The sequence below is a fragment of the Gracilinanus agilis genome, chromosome 4 (genome assembly GCF_016433145.1).
Source record: "Gracilinanus agilis isolate LMUSP501 chromosome 4, AgileGrace, whole genome shotgun sequence".
NCBI lineage: Eukaryota > Metazoa > Chordata > Mammalia > Didelphimorphia > Didelphidae > Gracilinanus > Gracilinanus agilis.
Genome location: NC_058133.1, coordinates 231,502,073 through 231,516,818, shown reverse-complemented (window position 1 = coordinate 231,516,818; position 14,746 = coordinate 231,502,073). Strand labels below are relative to the sequence as shown.

The following is a 14,746-nucleotide window of genomic DNA, read 5'->3' as shown; positions in this document are numbered from 1 at the left end:
CCTTTCCACACTGCCTTATATTGAGAGACTCACTATAAATTGCAGAGATTTGGCATCATTTACCGTATGGATCAGATTTTTGAGGCAACACCTAGAATTCTTGGTCTATATTTTTTCTACATTTTTGGTAACTTTCTCAGAAGGCACTAAATTTTTTATCATGCATCTGGTTTGTTTTTGTTGTCCTTTCAGCTTCATTTTTTCGTTTAGTACTGCCAGTGCTGGGCTTTTCACATCTGTGAGATTTAGGATTGTCCTTTAAAGCCTCATACACATTTTTTTTTTTAACCCTTGTACTTTGGTGTATTGTCTCATAGGTGGAAGATTGGTAAGGGTGGGCAATGGGGGTCAAGTGACTTGCCCAGGGTCACACAGCTGGGAAGTGGCTGAGGCTGGGTTTGAACCTAGGACCTCCTGTCTCTAGGCCTGACTCTCACTCCACTGAGCTACCCAGCTGCCCCCAAAGCCTCATACACATTTAAATGATGAAAGGTCCTCTAAATGATCATTAGAAGATCAGATGTGAAAGGGTGAACACAACAAAATTATACATAGGACTTGATTGGCCCAGGGGGCTAACATATAAGTCATAAAACTTCCTGGTCCATATTGATGTGGCTTCCTACTTACCCAAGGATATTAACCCAAATGAAATGCTGTAGGATCCTCTTTGAATATCCCTTCTATGCTAAAGCTAAACAAACCTCCTTTTGCTAATTGCTTAATGACCTAAATGTCTCATTTTATTTTAATACTAAGGCTAAACTAATATCTTAGTCAGGCCCACCCATTATAACTGGTGAATGTTTGAAGCATAATTTTTACCCAAGTCTTTCCTTACTTGAAGTACAGCTATTTTTCTACTACAAATGGTTTATAATCCCTGGTGACAAATATGAAGATTGATTTGGATGGTAGCTTTAAAGTGTATCTTTCAAGGAAATATACTAAATCTTTATGGATTCCCTAAAGATATTCTAGGATAAGATAGGCCAAATATGGCCCTAGGACTTTGCTCCTCACCTCTGACAGATTACATCTGTGCACAACAAGTCACTCTACACAGTTCAACATGAAGTGCCCAAGAGCTCTCCTGTCTTCTGTGGCTCTGCTCACCCTCTTCTCTTTAGTGGCTGGAGTTCCTTTCCATAGGGAGCTCTCCAAGTCCCCCAGGAAAAGGTTGCTCCTGGTTTCTTTTGATGGCTTCCGCTGGAACTATGACCAAGATGTGGACACCCCCAATTTGGACTTCATGGCTCAGGAGGGTGTGAAAGCTCGTTATATGACTCCAGTCTTTGTCACCATGACTAGTCCTTGTCATTTCACCCTGGTCACTGGTGAGTACCTGACTCAGGTTTGGGGAAAGAGACACAGGGACAAGAGAACCCCAAAGAGGAACAGTTAAGTGCCCAGAGTGAGTAGAATTCTATGCAGGATGCTATGGGGTAGAGAGTGGAAGTACAAATATATATATCATCTTTAATCTCTGGCTATTTATAATACTGAAAAGATATATATATATATACATATATATATATAATAGCTATTATATTATGATAACAACAGAATGCTTTAATATTATCTGTTTTGAGCTCACAACTGTTCTATAAGGTAGCTACTATGGATTCCCACATTTTATTGACAATGGAACTGAGGTCTGTAGAAGAGAAATTGCTTGCCCAAGATCACAGAGTATTAAGAGTGGAATTTGAACCCAGATTTACCTGACTTCAAGTCCAACATTCTGCCAACAATACAATAATCCCTTCTTTCTGCTAAAACATGTCTCCTTGACTTCGTTACCCTTTCAATCAAGTCGTCAGAATTTAATTTTCAGATATTAAAGAGCAACAGAGGGCAGTACAGTATAATGAATGAAAAGAATACTGGACAAATTAGGTCAAGAGAATTCATTTCTAGTCTTAGATTCAGAGATTTAGAGATGGAAGGGCTCTCAGGGTCACCCAGTCTATCACCATCCCACCTACCCCCAGCCACCCCACTCATTTTACAGATAAGGAAGCTGCCTTTCAGAGTGATTAAGTGTTGCCCAAGGTTACACAAGTAGTGTCAGAATCAAGACCTGAATCCAAGTTCTCTAATTCTTCTTCATCATCATCATCATCACCACAACATTAACAACTATAGTTTATATAGCAAAGCATTTTATAAACATTATTGCATTTTGCAATAACACTAGAAAGTAAATGCTCTTTTTATCCTCATTTTAGAAATGAAGAAAGTTAAACAGACAGAGTAACATACCTTGCTAAGTCAAACCCCACCTGGTAAAATTATATTATCTTTTTAAGGACATGATTAGTATAATTAGACAAACCAGAAATATATCTCGATGATCTAATATAAATTTTCCCAAGCTCTGAGCAAAGGACAAATAGTACAAACTAAGCAGAATCATGAACCCATAAATCCAGTAATAAAAGCCATAAAAACTCAGTGGGTAGATAGCCAGGCCTAAAGATAGGAGACCCTGGGTTCAAATCTTGCCTCAAACATTTCCTAGCTGTGTAACCATAGACAAATTATTTAACTCCAAGTGCCTAGCTTTTACTGCTCTTCCTCCTGGGAACCAATACTTAGTGTTGATTCTAAGGTGGAAGGTAAGGTTTGGTTTTTAAAAAATTACCTTTGCAAGTACTAAATTAACTGAGAATTAAGAACTTTTAAGGACTTAGCCTTCCTTAAGGAAGTGAACTTTTTAAATGTGCATTTTTAAGTGCCTACTATATGCCAGGTGCTATGCTAAGCACTTTCATTTGATACTCACAACCACCCAAAGAGATAGATTCTATTATCCCCATTTCACTGATGAAATTGAGGTAGACAGAGGTTAAGTGACTTGCTGAAAGGCACAGGGCAAGTAAATGTCTGAGGTCTGATTTGAATTCAGATATTCTGGACTCCGAATCTAGGAAAACTTATAAAGGTGAGAAGATTGTAGCTTTGAGTTTCCTGGTTTTTTTTCCTCCCCACTCCCCATTTCTTATGGCTTGCCTATGCAAGATTTATTTTTTGTTTCTTATTCATTTGTTTGTTGATTTCATTAAAATTCCCAGGTATCTCTCTCCCTCTCCTCCCCACATTAGAAAAGGCATCATTTGATGCCCCCCTTCCAAAAAAGGTATATATAAACCATGGTTTTTGTATGTTTCTATTTGTCAGTTCTTTTTCTGGAGATAGCCATTCACAAAGTTAATTCTGTAGCTGTATATAATGTTCTCTTGGTTCTACTTATTTTGCTTTTCATAATTTCATGTAAATCTATCCATGTTTCTTTGAAATTAACCTGCCTATCATTTCTTTCAACATAATAGTATTCCATCACAATCCATATGCCATAACTCATTCAGTCGTTCCCCAATTGATGGGCATCCTCTCAATTTCTGGTTCTTTGCCACCACAAAGGGAGCTGCTATAAATATTTTAGAACCTAGAGGTCTTTTCCTTTTTTCTTGATCACTTTGGGAAACAGACTCGATAGTGGTATTGTTGGGTCTGAGGGTATACACAGTTTTATAATTCTCTGGCCATAATTCAAGATTGCTCCCCAAAATGGTTGAATCAGTTCACAGTTCTACCAACAGTCTATAAGTGTCCTCATTTTTCCACATCCCCTCCAGCATCTGTCATTTTGCCCTTTTATCATTTTAGCCAATTTGATAGGTGTGAGATGATATCTCAGAACTATTTTGATTTGCATTTCTCTAATCAGTAATGATTTAGAGCATTTTTTCATATGACTATATACGGCTTTGATTTCCTCATCCAAAAAGTATTTGTTCATATCTTTTTTTGTTGTTGTTATTTTTTTATATGAAAGGAAAGAAAGGAAGGAAGGAAGGAAGGAAGAAGGAAAGGAGGAAAGAAATAAAGAGGGAGGGAGGGAGAAAGGAAGGAAGGAAGAAAGGAAGGAAGGAAGGAAGGAAGGAAGGAAAGAAGGAAAAAGAAAAAAGGAAATAAAAGGACGGGATAATAATAGCTAGTAGCACCTCTTACAGAGATGTTGTGAGAATCAAATGAAAGAACTACTTTATAAGTCTTACAATTAGTTAACTTATTATTAAGTAAACCCAATCACTTAATTCAGGACTAAGGGGGCTACCTTGCTCCCCCAGGGATGTTTTCATTTCAGTAAGGGTCTCAGTCTCATAGAAAAGTTAATGGCAGAACTAGCATTTGGGGGAAACTGGGATGTGAGACTGTAAAACAGGAGTGCTCAGGGTGAGAGGAAGAAAGGACAGGGTGCTCAGGAAAACCCCTAACTAGCCAGAGGTCAGTTCTTGGAAACACAGGGACATTGCTACAGCAAGAGATTCCATGGGAGTCAGAGAGCCAAGGAGATAAGTTCAGTACAAGAAGGAACTCAGACTGCAAAGGAATGTTGTTGGATCACGTCAGGGAAGGTGGAGCCAATGGTCGGGAGAAAATGCAGAGTGAGGAGGGAAGAGTCAGAGAGAGACAGGGAGGCAGAAAGGAGAAAGTAATAGAAAGAGGGAGAAAAAGATAAAGGAGAAGAAAGGGGGAGGGAAAGGAGATAAAAAGAGAAGCGAGGGATAAAGAAGCTCTCAGAGACAGAAAGAGATGGAGGGAGACTTGTTCATATCTTTTGACTCTCATTTGGAGAATGGCTCATAGTCTCAAAAAGTTCCATATAGTTGAGATCTGAGACCTCTATCTATAACTGTGCAAGATTTATTTGAATGCACATTCCCTCGCTCACTTTGCCCTCTTTACTGTAGTCTCCTGTTTCTTTCATTGGTTTCATTATCTCCTGGGTGACTTTTTTTTTTTGCTTCTTTTCCTTTATTTATAGATATTTGTGAAAGCTTTGTAAAAGTTAGTAAAAATGATACTAAAAGAGTTATACTTTTACAGTCTCCATACAATATTCTGGTCTTTTCAAAATCAGCAAAATTTGGGGTTAAGATCCTGGGTGACTTTTTGAAGCTTTTTTTGACCCTATTCAGGGTCCTGGTGACACCACTATCTCTTATTCCTTTAGGAAAGTATATTGAGAACCATGGGGTTGTCCACAACATGTTCTATAATACCACCAACAAAGTGAAGCTACCCTACCATGCCACACTGGGGATTGAGAGGTGGTGGGACAATGGTAGCCTACCCATTTGGATCACCGCCCAGAGACAGGTAACGTTGCCTTATCTACCAGGGGTATATGGTTGAAGCTATAACTAGGAATATTTACATCCAGGACAACTACCACGAACTAGACCTGGGGACAAAAGGCACAAAACATGTCCCTAGTTGTAAGGGGAGGGAAGTAAAACAACATCTTATTGTGGAGGGAGATTCTGGGGAAGCCACAAGGACAAGGAGAATGAAGTTTATCCTAGTACCGAGGAGGGTATGGGAGGAGTTCCTCCCAGTGTCATTAGCTCCTATTAGTCTTGCTAATTAAGTGCTAAGTTCTTGTGTTTCTTTGTTTTTACACTATTAGAGTTTTGCAAGTGCTGATACCATCCTCTAAATCTGCCATTCTGCCTCAGTTACACCTTAGAAAAATGGAAGAAAAAAAATGGGTGGGCAAAAGGTGTGTGGTGACCCAAGTGGACTTCACCAAAAGCTAGCTATCTAGAGCTAATTTATGTGTACTAAATAGAATCCAGCATTCATGGAGGAACATGGAGGATTCAAATCTTGCCATAGGCCCATAAACACTTTGGTATAACCTTGTTCCAGTCACTCGCCCATGAGAAGTAACCAAAAGGATTTAAGGTTCACGTGTATAACTATGGAACAAATAATTTGTTTTTTTTTAAGTTATTCAGTTCTATTTTATTATTCAGTTCTAAGAACTGTCTCGATAATAGCTACAGCTTAGTTCTGTGCTTCTGTAGAGTAAGAAATGACAAAGAGAAATCTTCCACAGTCTTTTGTTTGGTCAGTATATCAAAGTAGGAAGAATACTGGCCTGGGTTCTTAGAAACCTGAGCTCTAATCCCTGATTAGGCACAAATTATCTGACTGACCTTTGGCAAGTTATGTTACCTCCCTAAGCTTCGGTTTTTCCATAGGAGGATTTTTTTGATATAGGGAAAACTGAAATGAGGAAACTTCCTTCTCCAATGTAAATGGACACATTTTCAATAATTTACAGTCTTAAGAGAGTTGTCTAGATTAGAAGTGTCACACACATGGCCAACAGGTACATGTGAACCACGACACTGTCTGAATGCCATCTAAACTAGATTAGAATGTAATTGGGAAGGCAAGCTCAGAGTACTCTTTATTCCATCATCTTGGCTCCCAGAAATGGAAATCCTAAATTTATTTAAATAATTTTTAATATTTAGCAAATATTAAATATTTAACAAAGCAAATATTTAACAAAAATGTTTACCAAAATTAAAAAATGCAGTAAAGCAGATATTACTTTTTAAAATTAAATAAATATGCAGCCTACAGAAATCCCTATGTATGGCTTAGTGACCCCCATTTCTATTTGAATTTGAGATCACTGGCCTAGAGTACTAAGAGCTGGGGGAATTTGTTCAGGTTCCCACACTGTATTAGAATTAGGGACTGAACCCAAGTCTTCTTAGTGGGGCTTAAAAGCCAGTCCTCCATCCACTATTAGCTAACTTTCCCATCTGTTAAAAAAAGAGGGAGGGGTTGGATTTAGATAAGCCCTAGGATACTTTCCCTTTCTATGAGGTTATGGTTCTGTCAACATTCAATGCCTAGAGACCAATACTGAGGATCTGGCCAGAGTGGCAACTACCAGACAAGTTGTATTTTTTCAATTTTTCGTAACTCAAGGCTGGATAGCTTAATACTACTAGCAGAATGAATACTGGATTTGGAATCAGAGGATTTGAGTATTTAGGATCTTTCTTTTGCCAGTTATTAATTGTGTGGCTTTGGGAAATCACTTAATCTCTCTGGGCATGAGTTTGCTCAGCAACCAGTTCTATAACCACAGATACCTCCTCCCAGTATAGAAAAAACCAAGGGTTTAATGGATGGAGCTAAGATGAGTAGGCGCCTCCTCATTATCTATGTATTCATTTTGTTTTGTTCCAGACCTGTGATTTCAGTAGCAAAGGAAATTTCCTGTGAGGAAACCTCACCTACTGAAACAGATCAATAACCGTTTTTATGGGCAACTAGATGGCCTAATAGATAGAGTTCTGGACCTGTAGTCATCTTTCTGAGTTCAAATCTTCCCTCAGACATTTATGAGCTATGTGATCCTAGGCAAATCACTCCACTCTGTTTGCCTCAGTTTCCTTATTTATAAAATGAGCTGGAAAAGGAAATGGCAAATCACTCTAGTATCTTTGCTAGGAAAACTCCAAGGGATCATGACATGACTGAAATGACTAAAGAACAACAACCCTTTTTTGCAGTTTATAGTCTTAAAGAGTTTTCTGAAACTCTGATTAAAAAGTTAAGTTACTTAATCATTGTCACACAGCCAATACGTATCAGAGGCAGGACTTAAACTAGGTTGTTTTTTTTTCTGACGTCAATTTTCTATTCACTCCTTGTTGCTGCCTCTCTATGAAGTTGTAAGAGGAAGGAAACAAAAGTCATCATGATATGAAAACATTCATTAATAAATTTATCAAATTATCAAAAACCGATATGAAATGAATTTGTAAAATCAGCCCTGATTCAAACAACCTTCCCCACCTTAAAACTAGTGTCTAACCCTACTCATCCCTTCCATCAATAGCAAATTACTCCCTGATTGTCTGCAAGTTTAGGCACTTCCAAAGATGGTTCAAAATATCAAAGGATTAAGAGACTTAGGAAAATTGATGAAACAAATTGATTTTTTTTTGCAACAATGACCCCCCTTATGGTCATACTGGAAAAAGTCAAATGTGAAATAAAGGATTCCATGTCATACTATGCCCCCCCAAAGTATTGATAATATATTTTCCTTCTATTGTTATTATTCTATTAGCATGTAACTGAATTATAATCTAAATTTTACAATGAATAACATAAAACAAGCTTATTTTTATAATTTGTGGGTTTATTTTTTTAAAATAAAGCCCTAAACAAACCTTTTTTCACTATTTACTATGAAATCTTGTTCTATTTTAAGTGGATTCACCTTTTTCCAATTCTAATTATCCTCAAATAATGATGACCTCCTGAATTCCAGTCCTGGTGTGATAATAATTGTTACAAAGCACTTTCATATCCATTATCTCATTTGAGTCTCAAAACATAAGACAAGTATTCTTGCCCCCATTTACAGAAAACAGACTCAAAGAAATGAAATTACTCTCTCAGGATATCACAGTTTAAAATTTGAAAGAATTGAGATTTGTACCCAAATCTCTTGATTTCAAATCATACTTTGCTATGTGAGGGAATCCAGGGCCAAAGGCTCACAGTCAAGAATAAATGGAAATTTGAAAAAAACACACAAACTTGAATCTCCTTTAGTTGAATAGTTTATGTGAAAACTATCAGGTCTCATTCCATTGAGCTATGCTGGCAGGAAGAAATGGCTAATTACTTGATACCTGACAGCATCTACGACTAGGTGAGTGCTCAGCCTACATAAAATGATAGTTGGATTAAAGGGAAGGTGAAGTGGAGAAAGAAAATGGGTATAGGTGATTATCTAGATATACTACATGGACAGATAGAAAAATAATCTCACTGATATGGATAATTCCTACACATCACCATTCAATGTAGGTCAAAATCCCTCCCTACCCTTTAATTCTGTGTGATTCTTTTCGTATCTATATGAATTGTCCTTAGAAGAGCACCCCAATATAATAAATATGATCTTATGATTCTTTACAATTTTATGCATAATATTGTAGTACCAGGCAACTCAGTGGATAGAGGAAGATGATGGATGGAGAACCAGCCTCAGAGTCAAAAAGACTTGTGCTCAGTCCTGCCTCTGGCCATACCAAATGTGTGACTATGGGCAAGTCACCTAAGCTCTCAATGTCCTTAGGCAACTCTCTAAATTGCACCATTGAGGTCACTATAGTTGATGATGGGTATTGATAGAGTGAGTTTTTCCCCCTGGGAGTTCCCTACATCAATGAAAACACAGGTTCAGATTTTTAAAAGTGCCAACAAGGAAACCCTTGTGCTGTCCATCTATTATCCCCAACTCATACTACGTGACTCTCCCACCTTCTTTTTTTTACTATATATCTTTTTATTTAATATTTAAAATTCAAATATTTTATTTCCCCAATTAATATAATAACAATTTTCACCATACCAAAATTATGAGACCCAAATCTCCCTCCCTTCCCTCCCCCCTCTCAGAGATGGTAAATAATAATTCTTACTCTAGGATCTGACATGAGAATGTTATGAAGATAACAAAAGATCAGAGATATGAATGCTATTTGAAAAAATAAAGATGTTATAGTAACACAGAATTCTGGATGGGTAGATGAACAAATAGATGAATGTAGGGGGTGTCAAAAAGTAAACCAGAATAGCAAAAAAAAAAAAAAAAAAAAAAAAGGACAAAAATAGACTGTAGAACTGTGAGCATCTCTTGATCCATCTTCTAACTTTCTTTGACAGGGCTTAAAAACTGGCTCATTCTTTTATCCTGGTGGTAATGTCAGCTACCAAGGTGAGTCTGTGACTGTGAGCAGGAAGGAAGGTATAGCACATAACTATGGCAATGAGAAAGAATGGAGAAATAACATCGACACAGTGATGAAATGGTTCACAGAAGATGACTTAGACCTGGTCACCCTCTATTTTGGGGAACCAGACTCCACAGGCCACAAATATGGCCCTGAGTCCCAAGAGAGGAAGAACATGGTATCACAAGTGGACCGAACTGTGGGCTACCTCCGGGAAAGTATTGAGATGTATAACCTCACGGATAACCTCAACTTGATAATTACATCTGATCATGGCATGACCACTGTTTTAAAGAATGCCACTGATTTGGTTGAATTTCACAAGTTCCCCAACTTTACCTTCAAGGATATTGAGTTTGAACTCCTAGACTATGGGCCAAATGGGATGCTACTCCCAAAAGAAGGGAAGCTGGAGAGTGTTTATAAGACCCTTAAGGATGCACATCCCAAGCTCCATGTCTACAAGAAGGAATCTTTCCCTAAGCACTTTCACTATGCCAATAATGACAGAATCGTTCCACTGGTCATGTATAGTGACTTGGGCTATGTCATTCATGGGGTAAGGTGCCAAATGAGAGGAGGGGATGGGGGAATTGGAAGGGAATAAGAATTTATTTAGTGCTTACTATGTGACAGACTCTGTATCTATACTCTCATCTGAGAGGAGATGTTCTCTAAATGTTCATTTATCTATACAGGTAGTATTTAGGAATTTCCCACATTAAATTGGCTGTGGAATACTTCTGGATATGAAATATATTGATACCACCCAAAAAACAGTCATTTGGGAGAGCCTAGGCTAAATACAATAAAAAGAGCATCAGGCTATTTTGAAACAAAATAGAAACACTGAAGTCACAGAAAGATAGGGTACATGTGTGTCATACACGATGATGCAGGGAGAAGATAGCAATATATGCATGAGAGACACAAGATAAGAGAAGTCCATGATGCATGTATATCAGACCCAAGTAATAAGGGTTGACAGTAAAGAATATGTGTTGGACAGAAAGGAGGAGCAGACCCAAGGTAAGAGAAATGATGGCCAAGGGTGTGTGTCACACAGTAGATGGAAGGGATTATAAGAAGTCGTTAGATAAAACCCAAAGTGGGAGATATTCAGAAAGTGTGGAAAAGAAGAGGAGGATCAGACACAGAGTATAAAGGGTGATCATAGGCGACACAGGTCTGAAACTATGTGGGAAAGACTAGGGAAGTGAGGGGGTGGCAAACTTATAGCATTGGGGGAGTGGTGGGAAAGGATAGAAGGTGTGAAGATGGTAGCATGTAAATGTGTGCCTGTGCTGCATGACAGAATGGGAATGGGTGACCCACGTAAATATAGTGAGGCAGAAGAATCATAGGATCAAAGATTTAGAGCTAAAAGGAACCAGCTGCTTAGTCCAGTTTACAGATGAGATAAGGAAATTAAGAACCACAGGGGTTTGGTCACTTACCCTTAGTGACATAGCTAGCCAGGATTCAACCCCAGCCCATTGACTCCACACTTAACATGTTTTCCATTCTACAGAAAGAATATCTTTATTGATCCTACCTTTCCAGTTGAAGTCCCTTTCTCTTACCTCCTTCATTCAGTAACTGGATTTCCTTGATGTAAAGAGCTCCAGGAAGTACTTCCTCTTCCCATGCAATCTAAGAGTCACAGTTGCCTAAAATACTGAGAGGTTTAAACAACTTGACCAGGATCATACAGTTAATATACACTGAAGTCAGGGATATGGATAAATTAAATTTTTAAATGAATTCTTTCCTGACTTTCCTAACATCCACATTTTCTCACAAAACACACCTTTTCAGCCAACATAAGATCAAGGTTCTAGAGTCTAAATTTTGGGAAACTCTCCTTGTGTTCTCTTGCCACTCAACAAGTGATCTATTTTAGTGCTTGAGTAGCATCACAGACTTTTCACTACTCTTATCTAATATACAATTGCACTGAGTACACAGTCAAGACTGTGTGTGTATGTGTGTGTTTTGAATATGGAACATGGTTAAGGAAAGAAGAATCATGGCTGACTGAGAGGAGAAAGACTGGAAAACGGGCAAACCAGGAGCCAAGAACAGAGCAGAGGAAGTGACTTAGGAAAGGAAACAGCAAGAAACTAGGGAAGTTGTGATATGTAATGAAAAAAGCACAGATTTGAATAAGAGGGGTTCAAATCCTAGTTCTACAATTTGCTGCCTATGTGAGTTTAGGCAATTCACTTCCTCACTTGGGGCCTTTGTACCATCTGTAAAATGAAGAGATTAAACTAAATTATCTCTGAGATCCCTTCCAATTCAAAGTCTTATTTTTAAAAAATGAAATCTCTAGATTGGTAGCTCTCTTCATTTATTTATAATTATTTAAACTTATAAGTCATGATGATGTATATTCAGTGATTTCTATCTCCAAGTCTAGGACTAAAAAAATCTAAGATGATTCCAATCATCTTGCTCTCCTCCATTTCTATGTGCTTGATCACAGTGGAAAAGAAATGGATGAGAAATCTGTAGGCAAGAGGCTAGAGGGGTATGTTCAGGGAAGAGGCGGTGCCACCTAGCAAATGCCAGTAATGGTTGTCATTCTCCTCCCCACAGAGAATTAGTGTCCAATTTAACAAAGGGGAACATGGTTTTGACAATGAAGACATGGACATGAAGACCATCTTCCGTGCTGTGGGTCCTGACTTCAAGAAAGGTCTAGAAGTAGAACCCTTCGAGAGTGTCCATGTATATGAGCTTCTTTGTAAATTGCTGAACATCACACCAGAGGCCAACGATGGGAACTTAAAAACCACCCTGCCCATGCTGATTTCAGGTACCAGAAGGGATTTAGACCTGCGTCGTTCTTTGACCCTCTCTCTATGTCTCTCTGCTTCTCTCTGCCTCTCTATTTGTCTCTCTGTCTTTCTCTGTCTCTGTGTGTGTGTGTGTGTGTGTGTGTGTGTGTGTGTGTGTGTGTGTGTGTGTGTGTGTGTGTCTCTCTCTCTCTCTCTCTGTCTCTGTCTCCAAGTGAGTTTGTGCATCAGGTGTGTGCTCTTGAACTCAAAGGACAGGACAGGACAACATTATACACAAAACATACATGCACCTACACACACACACACACACACACACACACACACACACACACACACACCACTCAGGAGCACATGTGGTGACTAGAGATGCACTAGGTGTCCTAGAGTAAAGGTAGATTCCTGTTGAAATGGTGACATCTAGTGGAGCTCGGAGGCATCACAGTTTACCCATGAGCTACAAGACTTCTCTTTCCTTTTTCTTTCCCCTTCCCTGGGAGGTTAATACATTCACTTTCACTTGCCAAAGAACTCTACAAACAGAAAACATGGGCCGCCAATTCCATCACACTAATCATCATATGCACAAGTGTTATCCATAACTAGTCTCTCACCTACTTTCTCTCAGCTCTGTGAAATAATTATATAGGTCTTAAAGCTTTGTAGGGCACTTTATAAACATCTTATTTTATCCTCCTAAAACCCTGGGAAGTAGATGCTATTATTACCCCCACTTTACAAATGAGAAAAGTTAGGCAAATAGAAGTTAAATAACTTGTCCATTGTCACACAGCTAACAAGCATCTGAGGCTGAATTTAAACTCAGGTCTTCCCGATTCTAGCTCCAGCATTCTTTTCTACTTGCCAACTAATAACAAAAGAATAATAATAACTTACAATTCCTAGAATCATCAGATGTTTGAGCTGAATGTAAGGATGAGATTTCCAAGGCTACTGAATTCAGTAGATTGCCTAAGTTCATGTGCAAACTTGAAAAAACACCTTGTTTTCTACTTAGATCCTGCCTTACTCAACCAGTCTATGTCAGAATCCTCCAAAGAGCATTTTCTGACTTGCATAATTTTTTCACCCTAAAAGGGATAAGGAAAAAGCCTTATCATGTCCAAAAATCCTGCCTGAAATCAACAAGATTAGCCTGGACTGGTTTGTACCAAATATACTTTTAAGAATTATGGCCAGAAGTGAGAAGGTAGCTCAGTGGATAGAGAGCCAGGTCTAGAGATAAGAGGTCCTGGGTTTGAATCTGAATTCCAGCAATTCCTAGCTGTGTGACACTGGGCAAGTCACTTAACCCCAACTGCATAGCCCTTACTGCTCTCTCTTCTGTCTTGAAACCAATACATTATGGCCAAGTTGAACATCTTCCATGAAAAATCTTAAACCCCAGTAATGCCAGGCTAAAATAGTTTCCAAAGGAAAATTCTCTCTCTCCCAAAAAAGGGCCAAAGATATAAATCCCTCTGCCTGCATCCTTGATTACTTCCATCTTCATTCTCAAGGGTAATTTTCTTTCTATGGGATCTCTGCTCTTAATGTGAGTTCTAGAAGAGGGAAAGCCCCTTCTTCACTAGAAGTCTTTTATCTTTTTGACTTTCCTTAGGTTCTTCCTACCTGTCAACTGGAAAATTGCCTTTGGGACTCTTGATGGCCATTACTTTGCTGATGGGACTCTTCTAATATTAGCCACCATTCAGGGTGAGTATTCAATGGAAATGGAACAAAGGGTTAGGGACTATTATCTTTGCTTCCCTGGCTCTCTCTCCTCCAGAATTCAAGGGAAGTCAAGAATGAATGAAAAAGAGAAAACTTCCTTCTCTAATTCATTCTTCTGACACAGTTGCCAAATTAATCTTCCTAAAGCATATTGCCCTGACCCTACCATTCCCTCATATAAAATCTTTCAGCAGTTCCCTATTGATTCTAGGAAGTAGCTAGGTGGCATAGTGGAGAGAGTGCCAGATCTGGAGTCAGGAAGACTTAAATCTTTGTGATTTCAAATCTGTCCTCAGATACTTATTAGCTGTGTGATTCTGACCAAGTCAACTTAACCATATTTGGCTCACTTTCCTCATCTATAAAAAATGAGCATAAGAAGGAAATAACAATTTATAAGCAAAAATAAGAAGGAAATACCTTATCCAACAAACCCAAACAGGGTCATGAAGAGTCAGATAGGGCTAAAAAATGACTCAATAAACAACAATATTGATTCTGGGGTCAAATACAACAACCACTTCAGCCTGACAAATCAACCTCTCCACAATCTGGCCCCAGCCTACCTACATTCTCAGG

At 38.5% G+C, this 14,746-nt stretch overlaps 1 protein-coding gene across 1 annotated transcript; it reads left to right on the top strand.

Moving 5' to 3' along the window:
• Window positions 1–1,072: 1,072 nt before the first annotated feature.
• ENPP7 (ectonucleotide pyrophosphatase/phosphodiesterase 7) lies at window positions 1,073–14,131 on the top strand. The gene is made up of 5 exons (XM_044676562.1): window positions 1,073–1,337; window positions 5,024–5,169; window positions 9,565–10,191; window positions 12,234–12,453; window positions 14,055–14,131. Exons 1-5 carry the CDS (start codon window positions 1,073–1,075, stop codon window positions 14,129–14,131), a joined length of 1,335 nt encoding a protein of 444 aa, XP_044532497.1.
• The last annotated feature ends 615 nt before the right edge of the window (window positions 14,132–14,746 follow it).

Bases quoted from the DNA above. Each gene is read 5' to 3' on its own strand.
- ENPP7 (XM_044676562.1), top strand. From the start codon at position 1,073: ATGAAGTGCCCAAGAGCTCTCCTGTCTTCTGTGGCTCTGCTCACCCTC. The intron at 5,170-9,564 runs GTAACGTTGCCT...TTTCTTTGACAG, and splicing joins GGATCACCGCCCAGAGACAG to GGCTTAAAAACTGGCTCATT. The intron at 10,192-12,233 runs GTAAGGTGCCAA...TCCTCCCCACAG, and splicing joins TGGGCTATGTCATTCATGGG to AGAATTAGTGTCCAATTTAA.